This window comes from Cynocephalus volans, chromosome 7 (genome assembly GCF_027409185.1).
Source record: "Cynocephalus volans isolate mCynVol1 chromosome 7, mCynVol1.pri, whole genome shotgun sequence".
Classification (NCBI taxonomy): domain Eukaryota; kingdom Metazoa; phylum Chordata; class Mammalia; order Dermoptera; family Cynocephalidae; genus Cynocephalus; species Cynocephalus volans.
The window spans coordinates 122764620-122788201 of record NC_084466.1 but is presented as its reverse complement, the minus strand read 5'-3'; the positions used below and the strand labels follow the sequence as shown (position 1 = coordinate 122788201).

The 23582-nt window shown below is 36.5% G+C and overlaps 1 protein-coding gene across 1 annotated transcript in view; it reads right to left on the bottom strand.

Moving 5' to 3' along the window:
- The window catches only part of MARCHF5 (membrane associated ring-CH-type finger 5), a 63218-nt gene that overhangs the window by 9945 nt on the left and 29691 nt on the right, over positions 1-23582 (bottom strand). The window contains exon 3 of the mRNA XM_063102321.1: positions 7747-7877. Within this exon, the coding sequence (XP_062958391.1) occupies positions 7747-7877 (131 nt within the window). The remainder of the gene's footprint in view (positions 1-7746; positions 7878-23582) is intronic.

Sequence of the window (23582 nt, the reverse complement as noted above, 5' to 3'; positions counted from 1 at the left end):
AAAAACACATCACACCAAAACTGCAAAAGCAGTACTAAGAGGGAAGTTTACTGCAATAAATGTGACATCAAAAGAATAGAAAGATTTCAAATAAAAAACCTAACGCTACACCTCAAATAACTAGAAAAACAAAAACAATCCAATCCCAAAATTAGACAAGAGAAGGAAATAATTAAGATCAGAGCAGAAATAAAAGAAATAGAGATTAAAAAAAGACACAAAAGATCAATGAAACAAAAGTTGATTTTTTGAGAAGATAAACAAAGTAGACGAATCATCAGCTAGGTTAGCAGAGAGAGAGAGAGAGAGAGAAAGAGAGAGAGAGAGAGAGAGAGAGAGAGAGAGAGAAAGACCCAAATAAGAAACAAACAAATAAATCAGAAATGTAAAAGGAGACATTACAATCAATACCACAGAAATACAAAAAGTCATTAGAGACTATTACAAACAATTATATACCAATAAATTTGAAAACCTGGAGGAAATGGATAAATTTTTGGACACATGCAAATTACCAAGACTGAACCAAGAAGAAACAGAAAACTTGAACAGAACAATAACAAGCAATGAGATTGAAGCAGTAATCAGCAGTCTCCCAACAAAGGAAAACCAAGTACCAGATAGCTTTACTGCTGAATTCTACCAAACCTTTAAAGAGGAATTAATACCCATTCTCTTCAAACTATTCCAAAAAGCTGAAACAAAGCCATTATCCCAAACTCATTCTATGAGGCCAGCATCACCTTGACACCAAAATCAGACAAAGATAAAACAAATAAGGAAAACTACAGGCTAGTATCTCTGATGAACACAGACACAAAAATCCTCAACAAAATATTGGGAATCAGAATACAGCAACACATCAAAACAAATTATACACTGTGATCAAGTGGGATTTGTCACAGGGATGCAAGGATGACCCAATGTATGCAAGTCAATAAATGTGATACACCACATGGATGAAATCAAGGACAAAAACCATATGATTATCTCAATAGACGCAGAAAGCATTTGACAAAATTCAACACCCATTTACAATGACTCTTAGCAAATTAGGCATAGAAAGAAAGTATCTCAATACAATAAAAACCATACACAACAATCCACTGCCAATATCATTCCAAATGGGGAAATGCTGAAAGCTTATCCCTCAAGAACAGGAACAAGACAAGGATGCCCACTCTCACCACTTCTTTTAAACGGAATATTAGAAGTACTAGCCAGAGCAATCAGGCAAGAGAAAAAAAATAAAGAGCATCCAGATTGGAAAAGATGACAAAGCCAAACTGTCCCTGTCTGCAGATGACATGATCCTATATACAGAAAAATCTAAAGACTCCACCAAAAAACTCTTAGAGCTGATAAAGGAATACAGTAAAGTTACAGGATACAAAATCAACATGCAAAAATCAGAAGTGTTTTTATACTCCAGCAACAAACTAACAGAAAAAGAAGAAAGCAAGCCCATTTACAATAGTCATCCCCAAATTAAAATACCTAGGAATCAATTTAACCAAGGAGGTGAAACATCTCTACAATGAGAACTACAAATCACTGCCGAAAGATATTAAAGAGCACATAAAAAGATGAAAAAATGTTCCATGTTCACGGGCTGGAAGAATTAACATTGTGAAAATGTCCATATTACCCAAAGCGATCTACAGATTCATAGCAATCCCCACCAAAATACCAATGACATTCTTCACAGTAATAGAAAAAGTAATCCTAACATTCATATGGAACAACAAAAGACCTGGAATAGCCAAAGTAATCTTGTGCAAAAAAAAAATAAAGCCAGAGGCATTACACTACTTGACTTCAAAATCAACTCAAAATGGATTAAAGACATACATAAGAATCAAAACTATAAAACACCAAAAGAAAACATAGGGGAAACATTTTGGGAAGTAGGAATGGGCAAAGACTTTATGAATAAGACCCCCAACTCACAGGCAACAACAAAAATAAACAAATGGGATTATATCAAACTAAAAAGCTTTTGCACAGCAAAAGAAATGGTTAACAGAGTGAAAAGACAACCTGCAGAATGGGAGAAAATATTCGTAAACTATGCATTTGAAAAGGGATTGATATCCAGAATATACAAAGAACTCAAACAACTTAACAGTAAAAAAAACAAGTAACCTGACAAAAAAATGGGCAACGGAGCTGAATCATTTCTTTTCTTTTCTTTTTTTTTTTTGTGACTGCCGCACCGCGTTCAGCCAGTGAGCACACCGACCATCCCTATATAGGATCCAAACCCGCGGCGGGAGTGCTACTGCGCTCCTAGCGCCGCACTCTCCCGAGTGCGCCACGGGGTCGGCCCTGAATCATTTCTTAAAGGAAGATATACAAATGGCCAACAGACACATGAAAAAATGCTTGACATCACTAAGCATCAGGGAAATACAAATCAAAACCACACTGAGATATCATCTCATGCCAGTTAGACTGGCCAGTATCAAAACGACAGAGAATAACAAATGTTGGCAAGGATGTAGAGAAAGGGGGACCTTCCTATACTGTTTGTGGGACTATAAATTAGTGCAGCCATTATGGAAAACAGTATGTAGTTTCCTCAAATAACTACAGATAGAATGGCCATACGCTCCAGCAATCCCGCTGCTGGGTACATACCCAAAGGAATGGAAATCATCATGTTGACGGGATTCCTGCACTTCCATGTTTATCACAGCTCTATTTACAACTGCTAAGAGTTGAAACCAACCTTAATGTCCATAGATGACTGGATAAGGAAAATGTGTTATGTATATACAATGGAATACTACTCCGCCATAAAAAGGAAATGAAATTTTGCCAATTGCAGCAACGTGGATGAACTTAGAGAAAATTATGTTATGTGGAATAAGCCAGGCACAGAAAGAGAAATACTGCACGCCCTCCTCACTTTTAAGTGGGAGCTAAAAAAAGAAAAAGAAAAAAAAAAAAGGAAAAAAAAGATACAATAACCACAGTAATTCATTGAACTTTCAAAAGGAGAGAACGGAACGGAGGCTACAGAAGTAGGAAAGGGGAGGGGGAGGGAGGTACTGACAAATTGATAAAAGGCCACAAAGAATGTTTATACTGTGTAATGATAAATACAGTAATAAATATATAAATGAATAAAGTGGAGAGAGATGCCCTATGCTTAAGCAAGTCAGAAATGGTCTGAGGCTCAACATTCACACCTGCATTCATTCATTCAACTTAATATTTATTATGTGCCAGACACAGGCTTAGGTTCTGGAGATAAAATGTTGATCTAAGGGCAGGCCTGGCTCCCTTGGGAGAGTGTGGCGCCGATAACACCAAGGCCATGGGTTCAGACCCATATATAAGGATGGCTGGTTAGCTCACTTGGGAGAGCATGGTGCTGACAACACCAAGTCAAAGGTTAAGATCCCCTTACTGGTCATATTTAAAAAAAAAAAATCTTGATCTAGTTCGTTTTGGCCAGAACCAACATCTTCCAGTAACTTGTCACAATAACACAAAGGGAAAGATATATGTTCTCTAGGTCTTTTAGAACACATGGAGTTGTTCTTTTGGTCACATACATGTGAATCTACAAGAAAGGTGATGTTGTAGACATCAAGGGAATGAATACTGTTCAAAAAGGAATGCCCCCCCCCCAAAAAAAGGAATGCCCTACAAATGTTACCATGGTAAAATCGGAGGAGTCTACAATGTTACCCAGCATGCTGCTGGCATTGTTGTAAATGAACAAGTTAAGGGCAAGATTCTTACCAAGAGAATTAATGTGTGTAGTGAGCATATTAAGCACTCTAAAAGACAGCTTCCTGAAAAGCATGAAGAAATCAGAAAAAGAAGAAAGCCAAAGAGAATGAAAGCTGGGTTCAACTGAAGCGCTAGCCTGCTTTACCCAGAGAAGCACACTTTGTGAGAACCAATGGCAAGAAACCTGAGTGGCCAGAACCTGTTCCCTATGAATCTGTAGCATAATGGGTGTAAAAAAATAAAAGACCAAGACTACTGTACTGTTTAAAAAAAAAAAAAGGGTGAGCTAAACAGGTATCTTTTGGAGGTTAGAGAAAATTAAACCAAATGTGAAAATATGATACTGTGAAGAAATAAGGTAGTATAACACATGTAGTACACCATGTGCTACCACAATCATACTCAGGGGCAATAAATGAAAGCTGAATAAGCAATAGGCTTGATTTAATTCTGGCCAATAGAAAGTGAGTGAATTGTATCGTATTGTAATCATATACATTCTAGTTTCATGCCCCAAGATTTAAAAACAGATTATTTTTAAGACCGTAATTTTGGGGTGAGATCTAGGAACTATAAAATCCACATGTAAAATAAAGGCCTGGGTTTGGATCCCAGTACTGGCCAGCTGCCCTGCCAACCGCCCCATCAAAAATAAAATAAATAAAACAAAGGCCTGTAGAATTGTAGGTTTAGAGAAAGAATTGTTTCTTTCCTGCTGAAGAGCTGAAAGCTAGATCTTCATGTCCAGGTAGGACTGCATATCACCGCTATTGAAAGTCAAAGAGTTTTAATCCAAGTCTGAGCTTTCAAAGCACTTTAAAACTCTACTTTTAAAAAGAGGAGGATAGAACAGTGATGAACTGACAGGTTTTCTTGGTTAGAATTAAGACTAATTAAGTACTGTATTTAAAAATGGGTAATGCTTATGGGAGTTGTCTTCACACTAGAGGCAAAAGTGGGAACCAGGCTAGATATTAAAGTTCCACCATTCCAGGATAAAATGTTCCAGTTCCCTGTGGGACCGGGCTTCACTTAAGGAGCCCTAAATTAGAGTCAGGGATCCTAATGCATCTTCCTTGCTGTGTGGCACCGAACAAGTAAACTCTCTAGACCAGTAAACTAGGAATAATTAACAGTATCTATGTCACAAAACTGTTGCAAGGATTAAATGTATCAGCGCTTAAAAAATGTCCAGTCTAATGTGGGGTGGGGGTGGGGGGAAATAGTTATCTATCATGTTGTCTTTTCAATAAAAATGCAAGTGGAGGGTCCCATTAAAGTGCCTCACAACTAACAATTTAAGTATTGAACCTAAGATTGGTCCATGGAGAAGGAAGAGCAATAAATGGGAAAAGAATAGTGATGATTCCTTAATCTGATTACCTGAACTCCAGAGTTGTCACATAACAAAACAAAAGGAAAAGAAACAGTCAAGTGCTAAAAAGTAAACCCTAAATACAGCTAATGGTGTAGTGGGGTACATTCCTTACCAAATACACTCAGGTAAGTAAAAGTTATTTTCCCAATACTCTTGAATCACACTATAGTACCTAACTACCGTCACAGCTAATCATTCTCATTTCTGGGATTAAAAACAAAAAAACAAAAAAACCTCCAAACATCTTTTCAAGTGAGACAGCACATGTGAAGGTGATTTCTAAATCATGACACATAATATATAGGTATTATAATTTTTGCTTCCTTGCCTTTACCATTTCCTCCATTCCACCAATCCAAATTATTTCTTTCAAGGATTAGCTCAAGACAATTTTCTCATAAACTCAAATGATCTTTCACATTTACTGAATTAAAATATTGTTATGTAGTCTTCTGCACTTTCTTCACAAATATTTATATAAACCTTATAACTGTTCTCCAGTTGTTTCATTATGTACACCTTGTCTTAGACTATATTCTTTGAGGCTGGGAATCAGGGTTTTCAATCTGTGTTTTACAAGACCCCAGCTCAGTGTTTAATTTTTGAACAAATGATACCAATATGGTTCAAAATGCAAAAATACAGCTGTAGCTCTTTTTAAAGAATACAGCCTACATTCCTTAATTGGCTCCTGTTGTTAAAGTGCCCCATTACTTATCAACTTTTGTTTTTTTAACGATTGTACCAGCCCAAAAACTTTTCCTCAAAAAGACTCATCCCATTTCTTATGGTCAGTAAGGTTACGAGAAATCACTCAACCTCAGATGGCCTTTGTTTCCTCATTTGCAAAAATTTTACATATGTTATATATTGTGTTTGCACGTTAAATAATATACTCTGCTCTAAGTTTCTATGTCTTTGTCAGTCCTACTAAATCATCCTGAACATCCCTGATCTAATGATATACTATTTGTTATTAGAACTGGTCACATATAAAAATTAATATTTATGAAAGACTTTTATGTGTTAATTTCTGTATAGATGTCATAATAGGGAATACAGAAGTATAAAACAAGTTCTACTTTCAAGGAAATTACCTTCTAATAAGAAAAGTAAGGCCTGAATACAGGAAAAGTCAAAAAGGTAATCTATATAAGAAATATCACTTGATTAGCACAAGATTATCTGCCACTTGAATAAAAAGAATGAAAAATGATTGTGTAAGACCCTGCATATCAAATCTGGCTAAGGAAATGAAATCTTTTTCAAGTCAGTGGTTCTCAACCTTTGTCCACTACACTCATGACAAATGATGTTTTACTATTTGTGATTTATTCCAGGGATTATATCTAGACTTTTGGGGTGTCATCAATATTTTATGAAGAAGCCTCACAATACGAGGGTGCTTCAGAAAGTGTGTGGAAAAAAAGAATTAAAAGATAATATAAAGCCTTCCAAAAACTTTGAAGTACGCTTGTACTTTGTCTCTCCATGATTATTATTAAAGCAACCATAAAGATTGCTAACCATGAAACCTGGCAATAGATAATGTGCAATTTCTATACATTAGCTATAACTTCCCCATCCCTTTTCCTTCCATGCACACTCTATAATTTATATTAAGGAAGAGCAAATTATATCATCTACAAACCTAAGTGTATTAATGACAACTGAGTTACTTAGGAAACAGCCAGTCTAGATGCTGCTCTTTTAAACCATTACTTAAGGTAGTGGAGACATTAAACTGGGGAGTAGAAGCTGAAGGTATTGTTTTAGGAGAGTCATTTGGAAAGACAGATTGATAGAAGGGAATGAAGTCAGAGAAGCCAATCAATGGGCTCCTTTAGCCAACCAGGTATGATAAGAAGTCAGGTGGGAAAGATTATGGAAAGGAAGCCACAGATGGAAGACATAGCAAAATGGAAAAATTGCTTGGATTTGGTCAGTGTACCAGACATAGGACTACGAAATAGAAAGAGTAAAAGGTAATTGCAAGAACGTAGGATATAAATGAGTAGACGGGATAATAGGAATCAAAGATACAGAGAAATTATGAGGAATAAATTTAGGTTTCAAACTGAAGAAAAGACAAGTTTGATTTCAATAATGTAGTAAATTGTTGTACATTCTATACACAGAATATTATGCATATTTCTGCATTCTTATATGAAAAGATCTCCAAGATTCACTACGAAAAATGAAGATGCAGCTGTAATATGCTTCCTTTTGGGGGAAAAAAAGAGTGGGGGAAAAACAATTATTTTTTTCTTTTCTTTTTTTAATCTTTAATTTAAAATTAAGAAAAATTTTTTGGTGGCTGGCTGCTATGGGGATTTGAACCCATGACCTTGGGGTTTTAAGTGCTTTTTTCTTGCATATCCATAAAGTAAGTTTGGAAGAAAATGTATGAAACTAACAATAGTGGCTACTTGGAAAGGTGAAGGAGAATGTGGGCAAGCGAAGGACAGAAAGACTTTTCACTAGATAGCTTTTTATATATTTTCTTATTTTTCGGCCATGAGAATGTTCTTATTCAAATAATAAATTTTAAAAGTTCTAACAAAATTTATTTAACAGATCTTCACATTAAAAGTAGTATCATTGAACAGGATAAAATAGTGAACCTGCATCACTGTTACTGCTCCATAAGTCACAGCTGTCCAATAGATAGAGCCCACCATTATTCCTGCTGCAGCAAATGGACAGGCTTTTGAGATCAGTCTATCTGCAAGATCCAAGACGTAAACAACCGGACCTATAATACAAAGAAAACAAGTAAAGATTCAATGCAAAGTGGATTTTTAAAATGTCTTGTTCAATATTCCTATAGACCTAAAATATTTTCATCATGTTGGATTTTCTGATACTTCAGAAATAACTGTTATAAATTTGACAGGAACCCAGTTTTGAATAGTTTAGAATTTCTCAGTCATTTGCATGAATAATGAAATATTACTTCCTAAATTCTAGGAAATAGTCTCTACAAATTTTTATCTTTATTATTGAAACTAAAATTAGAGCCTCAAATACAATTGCTTCTTATAAGGGAAATAGTCCTCTTACTTCCATCTCTTAATCAAACTGGCTACTGCAGAGTGAAATGGTCATCTCAGCTTGCTCTTCCCAAACAGTTCCTGGCAACAATGACATTCTTTAGTACTTGGTAAGAATATCATTTCTCTAACTTCATTCATAAGTACCTTGGTATAGTGTGCAAAGGCTATTTACAAAATTACCAAGGCTATTTACCTGTAGTTACACAAAGTCAATATATCTTATTTTGATTTTCAAAATGCTGTATTTAGTTGAATAGTATTCTCTAACAAACTTTTTATGATTACGATGCCAGTTTTTATGGCATTCCAACAGCTATATGTGCCAATTATGCTTCTATTAATATGTGCTTATTGTGAAATTTGGCTACTACTTCCTTCTGGAAGTTATTTGGAATAGCTACATTGGGAGACATTCTACTAACCACCATTAAGCCCAATATAATTTAACTCCAGAATTTTCCAGAAGAGTGGAAGTGTCTCAGGCCTGATTAAAGCAAGGTCAAAGAACTAAAGTTTAACCAAAGGAATATGAAACCTCTTGATATATAATTATCATATTTGTTCAATACCATCTACAAACAAACAATCACTTGAAACATTTTCTTAGAAATGCATAAAAGCTATTACCTACCTCCTGGGGGCTTATAATCTATAGGAGCATGCTATACACAAAAACTGTTTATTTTCATTGTACAAAGAAATTAACACAGCAACTTTATAATAAAATAATTAAACATATAAGAACAAAAGCATCCATCTATGCAGCTCTTGGTCAAGACTCCCCACGGATCACTTGAGCCAGTAACATCACTAGTCACTATATAAAGAAAGACTACACTGTGAAGTAGAGAGAACATTAGCAGAGATGTCGAAGGATCTGTGATTTAATGCAGCATATTTACTTATGATTGTCAAGCTCCAACTTACATACATTTAAAACTATAAGGTATCTTTTGGGACCAAAGAGATAAAGCCTGATTTAGTGCACACTGACTCTACATCCTCTAATAACAGTATTTCTTGAGTGTCTACATGATATCAGGCACTATGCCACAGGCATCACATATATCATTATTTAATCTCATAATACAGGGTTTAATTCTCAAAATACACAAATGTGCTAGGTTAAGTTTATAACTCCCTTAGAATGCACAATAATCACCTTAGTGAGTCAACAAAGGTCCCTAAAATGCTGATGCTAGAAGTTAAAGACCATAGGTATATATAAAACCTCAGCACTTCAACTTTCATATTTTCTATCGATAATTCTTTAATCAGAAAATTGAAGCTACAGGATAACATTTACAAACTCTCCAGCACATGTACCCTTCTACCAGTATTTCACCCATCTGAAGTCAATCCCTTCACATGTACACAAATCCCATCTCCTCATCAACTTAAGGCCCCAGCTCTAGCAATTCTCTCCTACATCATTTTTTCCTACTCTCTACTGGATTATTTCCAAACAGACAAACTATTATTTCTTCCACCTTAAAAAAAACAAACTCTTCTCTTGATTCTTCTTGCCCCACCACTCCATTTCTCTACTCCCTCTGCAATAAAATTCCCCAGGAATTGTCTCTATCTCTGTCCTTTAATTCTCTTGAACCCACTCCACCAAGACTACTCAACAAGATCACTAACAACTTCCACATAGCTAATTCAAACAGTCTAATCTCACTGTTATTTGGCCTATCAGCTTCTGACACAAATGATCCCTCTTTCTTCCCATTATATAGTTCTTCATTGCATTTCTAGGATATCACCATGTATGTCTTGGTTTCCTTTCTATCTCACCACTCATTTTTCAGTATGCTTTGCTAGTTGCTCCTCTTCTTGATCCCAGTGAGGCTCACTGAGGCATCTCATCTCATCATGCTGCCTATTTGGTTACTTTGCTCTATTTTTCTCTTTATCTAAAACATTTATCCCCTAACATTCTCTAATTTACTTAATTCTGTTTCCACTTAACTAGAACAGGGGCTGGGAAACTATGGCCCATGGGCCAAATTCAGCCAGCTGCCTGTTTTTGTAAAAAAAGTTTTATTGAAACATGGCCATATGCAAAGTCTAAAATATTTACTATCTGGTTCTTCATAGAAAGGTTTGCTGACTCCTACATTATTACATAAGCTCCAAAGGGAAAATTATCTTTTTGTTTTGTTCACCGATGTATCAAGTTCCTGTGACACTCAAGTATTCGTTGAGTTAAATTCTTTATTTAAGTACTCTATATAGTACTTTATAGTATTCTCTGTTACAGTACTTGGAACTATCTACTGATGGAGTAAAGCTATATAATTCCTTTAAAAAAATCAAATATTTGGATGAAAACATAATTCCTAAGAAGTAACACATCACTTCAACTTTTATCTATCATGGACACTGACAAACTAGAGGTATCTGAATTATTCTTCCTCAGAAGATCTCAGAAATTTCTAACATAACGAATTCAATTTTTGTCCTCAATCACTGGGTGTGACTTCTTCTGTATAAGAAAAAATAAATCTTTATGCTTCCTTTTGGCAATTTTCTACTCATCCCTTGGTGATATGCAAAAGATGTGCCAGATAAAATAAAGATACAGGTTTGCATTTTATAACACCTAATTCTAGTTATTCTGGCAAAATTCTGTCCTGACTTTTGTCTTAAGTTTACATTGCCTAAATCTCACAAGTCTCTTTCAGATAGACTAGTCTAAGATTAGGTTAATATTTAAAAGGAAGGATAAAGGCCTCGTGTTAAACATACTATTAAAATAATAAACTATCACCAAGGGGAGGTATTTCTGAGAACTAAAGGTTATCTAGGCAAGCATTTTGGTGAGTAAGAACAATCACTGAAATTTTCTGAATGACAGTACCTAAATCATACTCTTCCTATTAGGAAGCTTATGTGCTACTATCCCATGACTTAGGTCATAATCTTAGGAAAATACAACAGTCTCTAGATTCTTCTTATTGTCAAATTACAGTACAAAAAGTTATGGGAATTGGGGAAAGGCAAGATCCTACTCCTTGAAAACCTCAATTCTTTTTTTTTTTTTTTTTTTTTTAAAGATGACCGGTAAGGGGATCTCAATCCTTGGCTTGGTGTTGTCAGCACTACACTCAGCCAGTGAGCCAACCAGCCATCCCTATATAGGATCCAAACCTGTGGCCTTGGTGTTATCAGCACCGCACTCTCCCAAGTGAGCCATGGCCCGGCCCGAAAACCTCAATTCTAATGGAGAAATACTAGCAAGAATAAATGTACTTCACAAGTTAAATATATTATATAAGGGCATAAAAATCTCAATATTTTAAAAAGGCATTATTGACTTTTTAATGGCTAAGTGGCCACACCACTTACATTTTCAATAGTACTGTATTTACAATGAATTGAAGAAGTTTTGTATAAACGTAAGTTTTGAAAATCTAGTAATTTAAAGGGCACTAGGAAAGCTTGCAATTAAAAGGAAGTCTATTGTGAATTCTTTTGTACAATAAAGAAGGCTTTTGTAAAGAGAACAACTATACAATAATATTTTGGGTAGATTCAAGTTTTCACATTTCAAATTTGAGTGACATCAAAATGTGAGCTGAGAACTATTGGGGAAACTCATAAGTTCATTCTATTGAAAAAGAAGTAATTGGTTTTATCTGGCAGACACTGCAGAAGTAGACTTGCTGCTGCTGTGATTCAAATTCAAGTCTTAGGGCCGGCCCGTGGTTCACTCGGGAGAGTGTGGTGCTGATAACACCAAGGCCACGGGTTTGGATCCTATATAGGGATGGCCGGTTAGCTCACTGGCTGAGCGTGGTGCTGACAACACCAAGCCAAGGGTTGAGATCCCCTTACCGGTCATCTTTAAAAAAACAAAACAAAACAAAAAAAACAAATTCAAGTCTATGTATGCATGGTTGTTAAAGGTACCGTTGGAAGCTAAGAAGTCAATGATTGAAGGGCAGGTAGGTAATACTTAGTGTTCAACATCTGCTGGCAATGCTTACAATAAAATCCAGATCTCCCAGCACCTTTCTGTGGGATAAAAGGTATCCTTAAAAACACCTAAGACTAATTCTTAAGAAACATAATTTCTACACTTTGTCAGAGTGCTAAAGTTTCTAACAAAGAACTGATTCAATGAGCATATATAGATGCTACACAAGACAACCTTGTATAAGTTCCTGAGAAGATAAAAGCTCCCATGTACTCCAAAGTTTTTAAGTGGCCAATGGTTTATAAAAGAAATTTAACAAGCAAAATAAACTGCTTGTAGAGCCACTCTAGTTCCCAGGTTTTCTTTGTTTGCTTTTTGCTTTGCATTGAACTGGTTTTGACCTAGACCCAACTCAAATGCCAACTTGCTATGTTAAAACACCATCCCCTCACTTTCAGAGCCATCCAGAATTGTAGATTCTTGAGGCTATCAAGAATCCAACTATATTGTTCTAAACTTCTCTCCCTGCTGCGAATCTTTTTGTTGCACTCTATGTATGGAATGATCTGTCCTTATTTTGATCAAGTCTGTATGAAAACCTAACTTCCCAGTGAAAACTAACCTAACTTGACAGACGTTGAGTAATTTCTCTACCCCACCCTGTCCATGTCCCATGAGGCTTCCTTTACATACTACTCCATAAAATGCACTTACCCCTTTGCTTGTGCATAATGTTAGTACTTTATGTTCTTGTTCAATGTTTGTTCAGTTGTCTCAATATCCTTTATGTCTGTCCATGTCAGCATCATCTGAGACTGAAAACTCCCAGGGGGCAGGGGCCATGTCTGTTTAACTTGTTTTGTACAGTGCCTAGGATAGAACCATGTACAAATAGGTGCTTAAAAAATGCTTTTTGATGATGATTGGCATCACTCTCAAGGACCCTCTAGGCCACAGCTATCTCAGCAATTAGTACTTGGTAGTATACTGAGGCACTTTGGCCTGTTCTACAGGGCACTGGAACATAATGGCACAGGACCTAGCTGGAAAACTCTGTGGCAAGTATCTGACTTGATCTGTTGTTAAAATGATCTTAAAAAAGAAAGTTTTAATTATATGGTCCCAAGTCAACAAATGTGAATTTTACTGAAGACATTAAATAATACCATAACAACAACTTGATTAAGAGTTAAAAATATGTGGAAATCCTGAGGGGACAGTAAAGAGTTTTAACTTTCTCTAGCATTCACCGCTGTTTTAAACACTAGACTTTGGGAGCTAGGTCTAAGAGCCTATAACAAGCTTAAGGTAAGTTTCATCTCTGCTTGATTGCTCTGCTTGTAGGTTGACATTTTACTTTTATGTAGAAACATATATTCTACAATCTCAAGCTGTAAGTTACTTTGTGTAACATCAAGAAGTTAATCATTAGATTGTAAAGTGAAAATAAGGGATATAATCTTAGACAATTTTATAGATAACCAAACTAATAATAATTAGCCAAAAAGAAAAAAAAAAGCCCAGAAAAAACAAAAAAAACCCCCAAATAACCCTGAAGAATAAAAGATACAGGGTCAAAGCAAATGAGTACCATATATATATATATACACAAGGGTACTTCAAAAAGTTCGTGGAAAAATAAAATTAAAAGGTAATATGAATCCTTCTATGAACTTTTTGCAGATTCCACGTAAATAGTATATAGTTATATATACTATATCTATATATCATATTACCATGATTAATAATTAAAGATTATTATAGTAGTTCTTTATGATTACATAGTTTGTGCCAAGGGAATGCTTAAATTTATTTTTACAAGAATATAATAGCCTATAGATTACTTGTGAGCTACAAGGCCAACTACTAAGTACTTATTAAGCACCTATTGTACACACAGTATTTTACTATGCATTAAAATAAATGGACATAACATCTGACAGACTAGCTACTGCCAACAAGGAACCTACAATCTGTTTGGGGACAAACAGTTAATATACGTTAAATAGCTGGAAATCTTTTCAGCGAAATTAACAAATGCATGATAGTATGGTATAAACCACACAGAAAATGTTAAGGAAATTTTAGGTAAAGATTATAGAAAGGGTAAGGATATAAAAAGTTTTTAAAAATTGCTTTATTTATCTATTTATTTATTTTAAATAAATGAATCTTAACGTGGACTTGAAGTCTGTGATGTGAAAAGGGAGGCCAATTCTAAGTGGAGAACAAAATGTACTCATATAAGTGAATCAAGGCAAAACCAAACAGGGCATGTTTCAGTCGACCCTTCTAACTGGAAAAGACAGAGTTTGTTGAAAAAATTCTTTAAGGTGTGATGAAATCACCACCACCACCAATTATCATTAATTAATACATAAAAACAGCTGGCAGCACTAATTATGCACATACTAACATATGCCAGATAACTGTTTAACAAATTTTTTTTCTTTAAAAGATACCTATATTTTTCAAAATTTTCATGATGAATATATAATTATTTTTATTAATAAGAAAAACTGCATTTTAGAGAATAACAAATGGTTATAAAATTCAGGTAACCATAACCCTAACAAAGTCAACCTGACGTTACTGTTTACCTTTTCCCATTATATGAGAAGCTTGTATATTAGGCTCCTTAAGAGGCAACACAACAAGGTTGGTAAGGATTAGGTAGGATCTGCTGTGTGAATTTGGACAAACTGCCACCTCTGGGCCTTGATTTTTGCATATCAGAGTTTTTGTGAAAATTAAAATAATGCAAATGAAGCACTACTTAGTCTTATATAGTAACAATAAATGTCAGCTATTATTTCTTTTAGCTCTAAATTGTAATGGACATCCATAAAAGGCAAACTAAGTAAGAAGCATGATAGGACTCTGAAGTAGAAGGTATAATCAAAGATGGGAGATGTCAGAGGAAAAACTTATGCTATAAAGCTCTGGAATAAAATCAAGATCATTTTAGGAAATTCTCAGGTAAGAAATAAATGATAGATGCTCTTTTCCTTAAAGATCTGGGACAAGGAACAAAGAGAGGAGTTCATGGAGCCAAGAAATATGAGAATGAAGGGAACGAAGACACCAGATTCAGATAATTTAGATTTTATAATTAGCAATTATACCTAAAAAAAAAAAAAGACTCTGTGTTTTGGACCTCTAATTCAACTATCTGTATTCATAAATAGTGTGCACCCAGAAAGCTTCACACTACTGAAAGATATTTCTTAAAACTAATCTATTTTTAAATCTTAGGGAGCGAGACCAGATGTGATCCAGCAGTAAACACAAGAAATCCTTATTTTGAAGGTATCCTAGTCATTTGCCTCATGAGAGGGTAGATATATAAGGGCTAAAGAATACCTAACGAGTTCTCTAACTATAAACTTTGACAACAAAGAGAATTCAAAGATTAAATCACTATGAAATAGGATTTATGTTTTTAAATTCATTCTTTATTTTGATTATACGTAGGAACTTAGAAAGCAAAGTAAAAATAAATGTTTCTCTGAAGGCCTAGTATAAATATTACTAGAAATTCTTATTAATATAAGGAGGTACTTGAATTTTCATGTCTGTATTTGGTTCTCAGGTAGTAAAATAAGCCAACAATGTATTTTATGACAGAAGAAGAAAAGAAACAGGTTGCATTTGTGTGAGTGATAGAAGGCCATGTGATTAAGAAGAAAACAATGCAGATCTATTTTTAGGGAGTAACAGATAGCTTGGAATACAATAATCAAAAATGTAAAATCCCCATAAAATTGAAGCCGTGAAAAAAATTTGTTTTACGTTTGTGGAAAATATATTTAATATTTACCTTATAGTAGCCTTTTTCAATCTACAGCATTCTTACTTACTTTAAAATGGGTTAGCTACTTGGTTTATAAAAAAATATAAATTAAAATTACAATGAGATTATCTTTTCTTTCCTAACTGATGGGCTAAAATCTTAATTCGCCAACACATTCTACTGGCAAGGCGTGAGGAACTAGGCATGCTCGTATATTGCAGCTGGGTATACAAATGGTACAGCACCTATGCAGGGGAATTTGGCAATATCTAGCAAAATTCTATGTGCAATTCACCCTTTGACTCAGTAATCTCTTTCTGGTTCACCTTTACCCAAATATTCTATGCCAATAAATGCAGAAAGAATGAAAGAATTAGAATGTCAATGTTTTGTTTTACCTAATGAAATAATGGATCTAGAGGCAATGCCGGATAAATTATCAATCTCTGCTAAAATCATTAGTGGAAGCGAACAGAAAACTTTACTGGATACATCAGGCTGATAATACCTGTATCCACTGATCAGTCTTATAAAAAGACAAATACACATGTCTCACGTTGTACACAATAAGCACACAGACCCATCTATTAAATTTTCTTGCAAAAAAAATCATACAGTGACCTCATCAAAGAGATCTAAACATCAGTTTTACATGAAATGCAAGGGAGCTAAGCACTCTAGGTGTGAACAGTAACAAATCCATTAAAAAAATGGGATATTTTATCATGACAAATAAAATGAAAATGTCTAATTTAATTCTAATCGGAGTTCTAGCAGGTAAGAATGAAGAGAATAGGGAAGAAGCAATATTTGAAGGAAATAAGGCATGAAACTTAAAAACTAGTACAGAGGACAATACAATACAGTGTGTGGGAGAAAAAATACTTCAGAAGATGGTACAGAAAAGGGAAGAAAGAGAGGAAAAAGTAGGACAAATACAACGCACAAAATCTGATGGAAAAAGTTCAATCATGTCAGTATAAACAATAAATGTAGAAAACCCAGATGAACTGAAAATAAAAGTATGAGAAGAGATAAACAGGTCAAATGCAACAACATCATCAAAAAAGTTGGCATAGAGGGGTTAAAAAAAAAAAGTAACTTTACAGAAGAGAAACCTCATGATCACTGTATCAGCCAAATGATCAAGGTCAATATCACCAGTGACACCTTTGATATGATGTGATGAAAATGGCACTTCACCTCTGTGGTCTTCCTCCCCAAAACTCATAACCCCAAAGAGATAACGAAAAAAATATGAGACAAATCCTAATTGAGGGACATTCTATAAAACACCTGATCAGTACTCCCCACAGCTGTCAAGATCATCAAAAACAAGTAAAGTCTGAGAAACTGTCACAGCCAAGAGGAGTATATGGAGACATGACTAAATGTAATGTGGTATCTTTGATGGAACTCTAGAACAGAATAAAGACATTAGGTACAAACTAAGGAAATCTGAATGAAGTATGAATTTTGATTAATAGTAATATACTTGATGGAGTTTGGATGTGTGTCCCCTCCAAAACTCATGTGGAAGGGGCCGAGCCCCGTGGCGCACTTGGTAGAGTGCTGCGCTGGGAGCGCGGCGACGCTCCCGCCGCGGGTTCGGATCCTATATATAGGACTGACTGGTGCACTCACTGGCTGAGTGCCGGTCACGAAAAAACGACAAAAAAAAAAAAAAAAAAAAAAAATGTGGCAGTGTTGGAAACTGATTGAGTCATGGGGGTGGATCCCTCATGAAGGGGAGGGGAAGTAATGAGTGAGTTCTCGCTCTATTAGTTCCCGCGAAAGCAAGTTGTTTAAAAAGACCCTGGCACCTTGCTCTCTCTCTTGCTTCCTCTTGCCATGTGATCTGCTTGTACCCGCTGGCTGCCTGCCTGCCACTTTCCGCCATGAGAAGAAGAAGCCTGAGGTCCATGCCAGATGCAGCTGTCCCAGAATCGTAAGCCAAATAAACCTCTTTTCCATATAAATTACCCAGTCTTAGGTAATTCTGTTATAGCAACACAAAACGGACTAATACAATACTAGTTCATTAATTATAACAAATGCACCAGACTCCTCTTCACAATTGTGTGAGCCAATTCCCTTAATAAATCCCCTCTCGCAAATTTATAAACATACCCCATTGGTTCAGTCTCTCTGGAGAACCCTGACTAATACTGATTTTGGTACCAGGAGTAGTTCTAGAGAAACAAAACCTTAAAGATGAATTTCTTCAATTGGTTTCAGGGCTTTAGACCTAAAAAAGCTAACAGCTCAACTTCTAATAATACAGACAGCACTGACAGCCCATGGTGTGAACTGTTTAAAAAGACATGCCAAATAAATCCATTTGATATTCCTGATTCACCACTTGTAAAAGGCAAGGGATTCAGTGACTCTATACATGATACTTTTGAATATTTATGGAAATCCAAGGAATATAATGACATTGGTTGGTTGCTCCTAGCATCACTGGACAAAGTGAGGAAAGAAAAGGAAGAGCTCAGGAATGTGAATTCTCAGTTCAAGCTCAGCATAGATGACCTAAAAGTTCCTAGTTATGCTCTACAGATGTGCGCTTATATACTGACTCATGGACTAGCCAATGGTTTGGCCAGATGGTCAGGGACTTGGAAGGAAGAAGATTGGAAAATTGGTGAGGGGCCGGCCCCATGGATCACTCGGGAGAGTATGGCGCTGGGAGTGCCGAGGCCGCGAGTTCAGATCCTAAATAGGGATGGCCGGTGCGCTCACTGGCTGAGCATGGTGCGGACCACACCGTGCCGAGGGTTGCGATCCCCTTACTGATCAAAAAAAAGAAAATTGGTGAGAAGGAAATTCAGGGAAGAGGTATGTGGATAGACCTCTCTGAGTGGGCAAAGGATGTGAAGATATGAATTGTTCCATGTGAATGCCCACCAAAAGGTGACCTCAGCAGAGGATTTTAATAACTAGGTGGATAGGATGACCTGTTCTGTGGATACTGCCAGCCTCTTTCTCCAGCCACCCGTCACTGCCCAGTGGGCTCATGAGCAAAGTGGCCATGGTGGCAGGGATGGAGGTTACCCATAGGCTCAGCAACATGGACTTCCACTCACCAAGACCAACTTGGCTACGGCAACTGCTAAGTGCCCAATCTGCCAGCAGCAGAGACCAACACTGAATACCCAATACGGCACCATTCCCCCAGGGTGATCAGCTAGCTACCTGGTGGCAGGTTGATTATATTTGACCACTTCCATCATGGAAGGGGCAGCATTTTGTCTTTACTAGAATAGACACTCTGGATATGAAATGCTTCTGCCAAAACTAAATCTGGAATGCGGACTCATGGAATGCCTTATTCACTGTCATGGTATTCCACACAGCATTGCTTCTGACCAAGGAACTCACTTCACAGCCAAAGAAGTATGCTTCTTGGAATACTTCCCCTATGCTTATGGAATTCACTAGTCTTACCATGTTCCTTATCATCCTGAGGCAGCTGGTACGACAGAATGGTGGAATGGCCTTTTGAAGTCACAGTTACAGTGCCAGCTAGGTAACAATAGCCTGCAGGGCTGGGACAAGGTTCTCCAGAAGGCAGTATATACTCTAAATCAGAGCCCAATATATTGTACTGCTTCTCCCATAGCCAGGATTCACGGTCCAGGAATCAAGGGGTGGAAATGGAAGTGGAAGCACTTACCATTACCCCTAGTGACCCACTGGCAAAATTTTTGCTTCCTGTCCCATGACTTTATGCTCTGCTGGTCTAGAGATCTTGGTTCCAGAGGGAGGAATGCTTCCATCTAGAGACACAAAAATGATCCCATTGAACTGGAAGTTAAGGCTGCCAACCTGGCCACTTTGGGCTCCGCATGCCTCTGAGGCAACAGGCTAAGAAGGGAGTTATCGTGTTGGCTGGGGTGATTGACCCAGACTACCAAGGGGAAGTTGGACTACTACTTCACAATAGAGGTAAGGAAGACTAAGTCTGGAATACAGGAGATCCCTTAGGGCATCTCTTAGTATTACCATGTCCTGTAATTAAGGTCAACAGGAAATTACAACAACCCAATTCAGGCAAGCCTATGAATGGCCCAGACCCTTCAAGGATGAAGGTTTGGGTCACCCTGCTGGGTAAAGCCAAGCATGCCAATGAGCTGAGGTGCTCGTTGAAGGCAAAGGGGATAAAGAATGGGTAGTAGAAGAAGGTATACCAATGTTGATCACGTGACCAGTCAGAGAAACAGGGACTGTAATTGTCCTCCCTATTAAGAATATCTCTATGTACATATACTGTACACATATTAAGCAATTATCTTTGTTTTGTTCCTCTCATTCTTTACCATGTACCATGAGACTTACTGACTTTATATCAGTATTTAAATATTGTTAACTTTACACTATAGTATTTGCATTTAAGTTATGGGATATCAGGAGAAGAGTAAATATCATCTAAGGACTTTACTTTCTCTTCTGGGAAAGGGATTAACATGTTTTTGCTTGTATGCTGGACAGGCGGAACTATTACATCATTGTCCCACTTGAAGATTAGGTATGGTTTAAGGAGACAAGTATGGATACCAAGTTGACAAAGGGCGGATGTGTGATGGTTAATTCTAGTCAACTTGATTAGATTAAGGAACACTGAGAAACCTGGTAAAGCTATCTTTTTAGATGTGCCCATGAGGGTGTTTCCAGAAGAGATTAGCATGAGAACCTGAGTGGACTGGGCGGGAAAGATCCACCCTCCATATGGGCGGCCACCATCCAATCTGCTGGGGACCAGAGAGAACAAAAATGAAGAAAAAAGATGAAACTCTCTATCAGCTGGAGTTGGGATATACTTTGTTCTCCTGTTCATGGACACTAGAACTTGAAAGACTTCAGCACACAAAGAACATCATCAGCTTCCCTGATTCTGAGACCTTAGGACTTGGACTGAGCCACTCCGGCATCCAGTTTGCAGGCAGCCTATTGTGGGACTCCTCTTCACAATCCTATCGTGTGAGCTAATTCCTCTCTCATATATTTATAACATATCCTATTGATTCCATCTCTCTGGCTAATACAGTACTCCTCAAAGCTGTCAAGGTCATCAAAAACAAGGAAAGCCTGAGAAACTGTCACAACTAAGAGGAGTTTTAAGGAAACATGACTAAATATAATGTATCTTGGTTGGAATCCTGTAACAAAATAAAGATATTAGGTAAAAACTAAGGATATCTAAATAAAGTATGAACTTTAGTTAATATATAATAATGTACTGATATTAGTTCATTAATTATAACAAATGCACCACACTAATTAATATGTTAATATTAGAGGAAACTGGATGTGGAATGTATGGGAACTCTCTGTACTATCTTTGCAATTTTTCTGTAAATCAAAAATTATTCCAAATAAAAAGTTTATTTTAAAAAAGTTGCTGTAGCTATGTTATCACTTTACTCTCATGTCCATATTATACACAAGTTTAAAACAAAAAAGCATTATTATGGGTAAAATAGTTATTACTTAATACTCACTGGGATATTTTGTTTCTAAATCTGGGTGGTAGGTAAAGGGTGATGGCTTATTAGTCTTTATTCCTCATACGTAATTATGATATATTCCTTTTCCACAAATGAAATACTTCATAATAAAAGAGAAAAAAAAAAAAACCTCAATGAGTATTCTGCTGAGCTTTGATCAATGCTAAGGCAGCAGATATAATTCTGTACATTGATAGCAGCATGTTGGCAAAAGCAATAGGAAAGCGGGTACTCCAATACATTGTTGGAGATTAAACAGGAAAAATATCTACAAAAGCCAATGTTATAAATGCACATACCTACGACTCAGCCATTCCACTTCTAGTCATTTATCTTAGAGGTGTATTTGCACATGTGCATAAAATTATTTCACACAAAGTTGTTTACAACAGCACTGTTTATAATAGTAAAACTGGAAACAGCCTACATGTCCACTAATAGGAGACTGGTTGTATAAATAACCATCCATGTATAAACAATGGAATGCTACACAGTTATATATTTTTAAAAAGTTCTTTATATGCTACTATGAGATGGTATTTATAATATATTGCTAAGAAAACCTAGTCTAGAATATATCTACATATATCCTAATTGTGCCGGACATTCTGTTTCCATCTCCAAGTGTACTCCTTATCTTTTTCTACTCTGCTCTGTGCACTCGGAGACTGACCAAACAATTCGCATCTTCTAGGCAACCTTGCCCTCTAGCTTCTGATGTGTTCAAATGAGAGGAGTGGCCAGAAAAATCAGAGGGTAATAAAAATAAGGGAGTTCTCCTCTGGTTCCTCACTGCAGGCAGTTTGCATTTCTCCATCTAAAGCCACAGGTTCTCTCTCCCTCTGCTATAGCTCCTGTTAACAGCTCCCTTCTCATGTATTTTCAGGCCTAGGAGTGGTAATGGGTTCCCACAGTTGTCAATACTTAGGTAGCTCCCTATCCCTTGTTTCCCTTAACTCTACCTCACGTTTGTGGATTCTGTGTGTGTGTGTACAGATGAGAAGGAAAGAGAGAATAAGAGACAGAAAGAGAAGAAAAAGAGAAACACCCTGGAATGAAACACCAGAAATTTATAACAATGGTTGCCTCCAGATAAGGAACTTTTTTTGGCACCATGACCAGCAGACATGGAAGAAAGACTTTGCACTGAATACCCTACTGTATCTAGTATCTTTGAATTTTTAACCATGTCAACGTATTACCTGAGGGAAATTATATAAAGCAAAATTAACATTAAAAGAGACAAAAAAATAAACTGCTTATGAGATATTGCAGTTGTTGCATCTTCTCTTTCATGTATTTGCTATTCCTTTCCATTTCGAGCAGAGAAAATACTGAGGGAAGAAAGAGAGTAGAGCATTTGTTAGTGAAGGCACCTAGCCATCATTTTGCTTTTTGGCTATATTTCTTTTTCAATTCCTGTAGCTTCAACTCACAGAAAATCTGTGTTATTTACACATCATATGTTTATTTATTTATTTATTTTGGCGGCTAGCCAGTACGGGGATCCAAACCTGTGACCCTGGTGTTATAAGGCACCACTCTAACCGAGCTAACCAGCCAGACCTATTAACAGTTCCTCAAATTCATTCAAATCTACATTATCCCTATTAGTTCTTATGGCATTTGAAACTACTTCTTATTCATGTAGCCTGGTAGCTGAAACGCTGACTGACATTAATAAGAAATTGAGCAATTTATAATTCTGGCTCCTCCAATTATTTGCTGGAAGGGCAATATCTACTGTATAAAGCATCTGAGAAGCTTAAACAATACAGGCAAAGTGACCAACAAAGTGCCTGGCATATAGTAGGGGCCTATTAGCAAATGGTAACTATTGATATCACCATTAATGTTATTAATAAAATAATATTGTAGGGTTGGCTGGTTAGCTTAGTTGGTTAGAGAGTGGTGTTGTAATGCCAAGGTGAAGGGTTCAAATCACTGTACCAGCCAGCTGCCCCCCCAAAATAAAAAAAATAAAAAGAAGAAAAGGGGCTGGCTGGTTAGCTCACCTGTTTAGAGCACAGTGTCATAACACCAAGGTCAAGGGTTCGGATCCCTTGTACCACCCAGTTGTCAGGGGGAAAAAAAAAAAAGGAAGATCAAGAGAATGAGCAAACATGCTACAAACTAGAAAAGATTTGCAGGGCCGGCCCCGTGGCTCACTTGGGAGAGT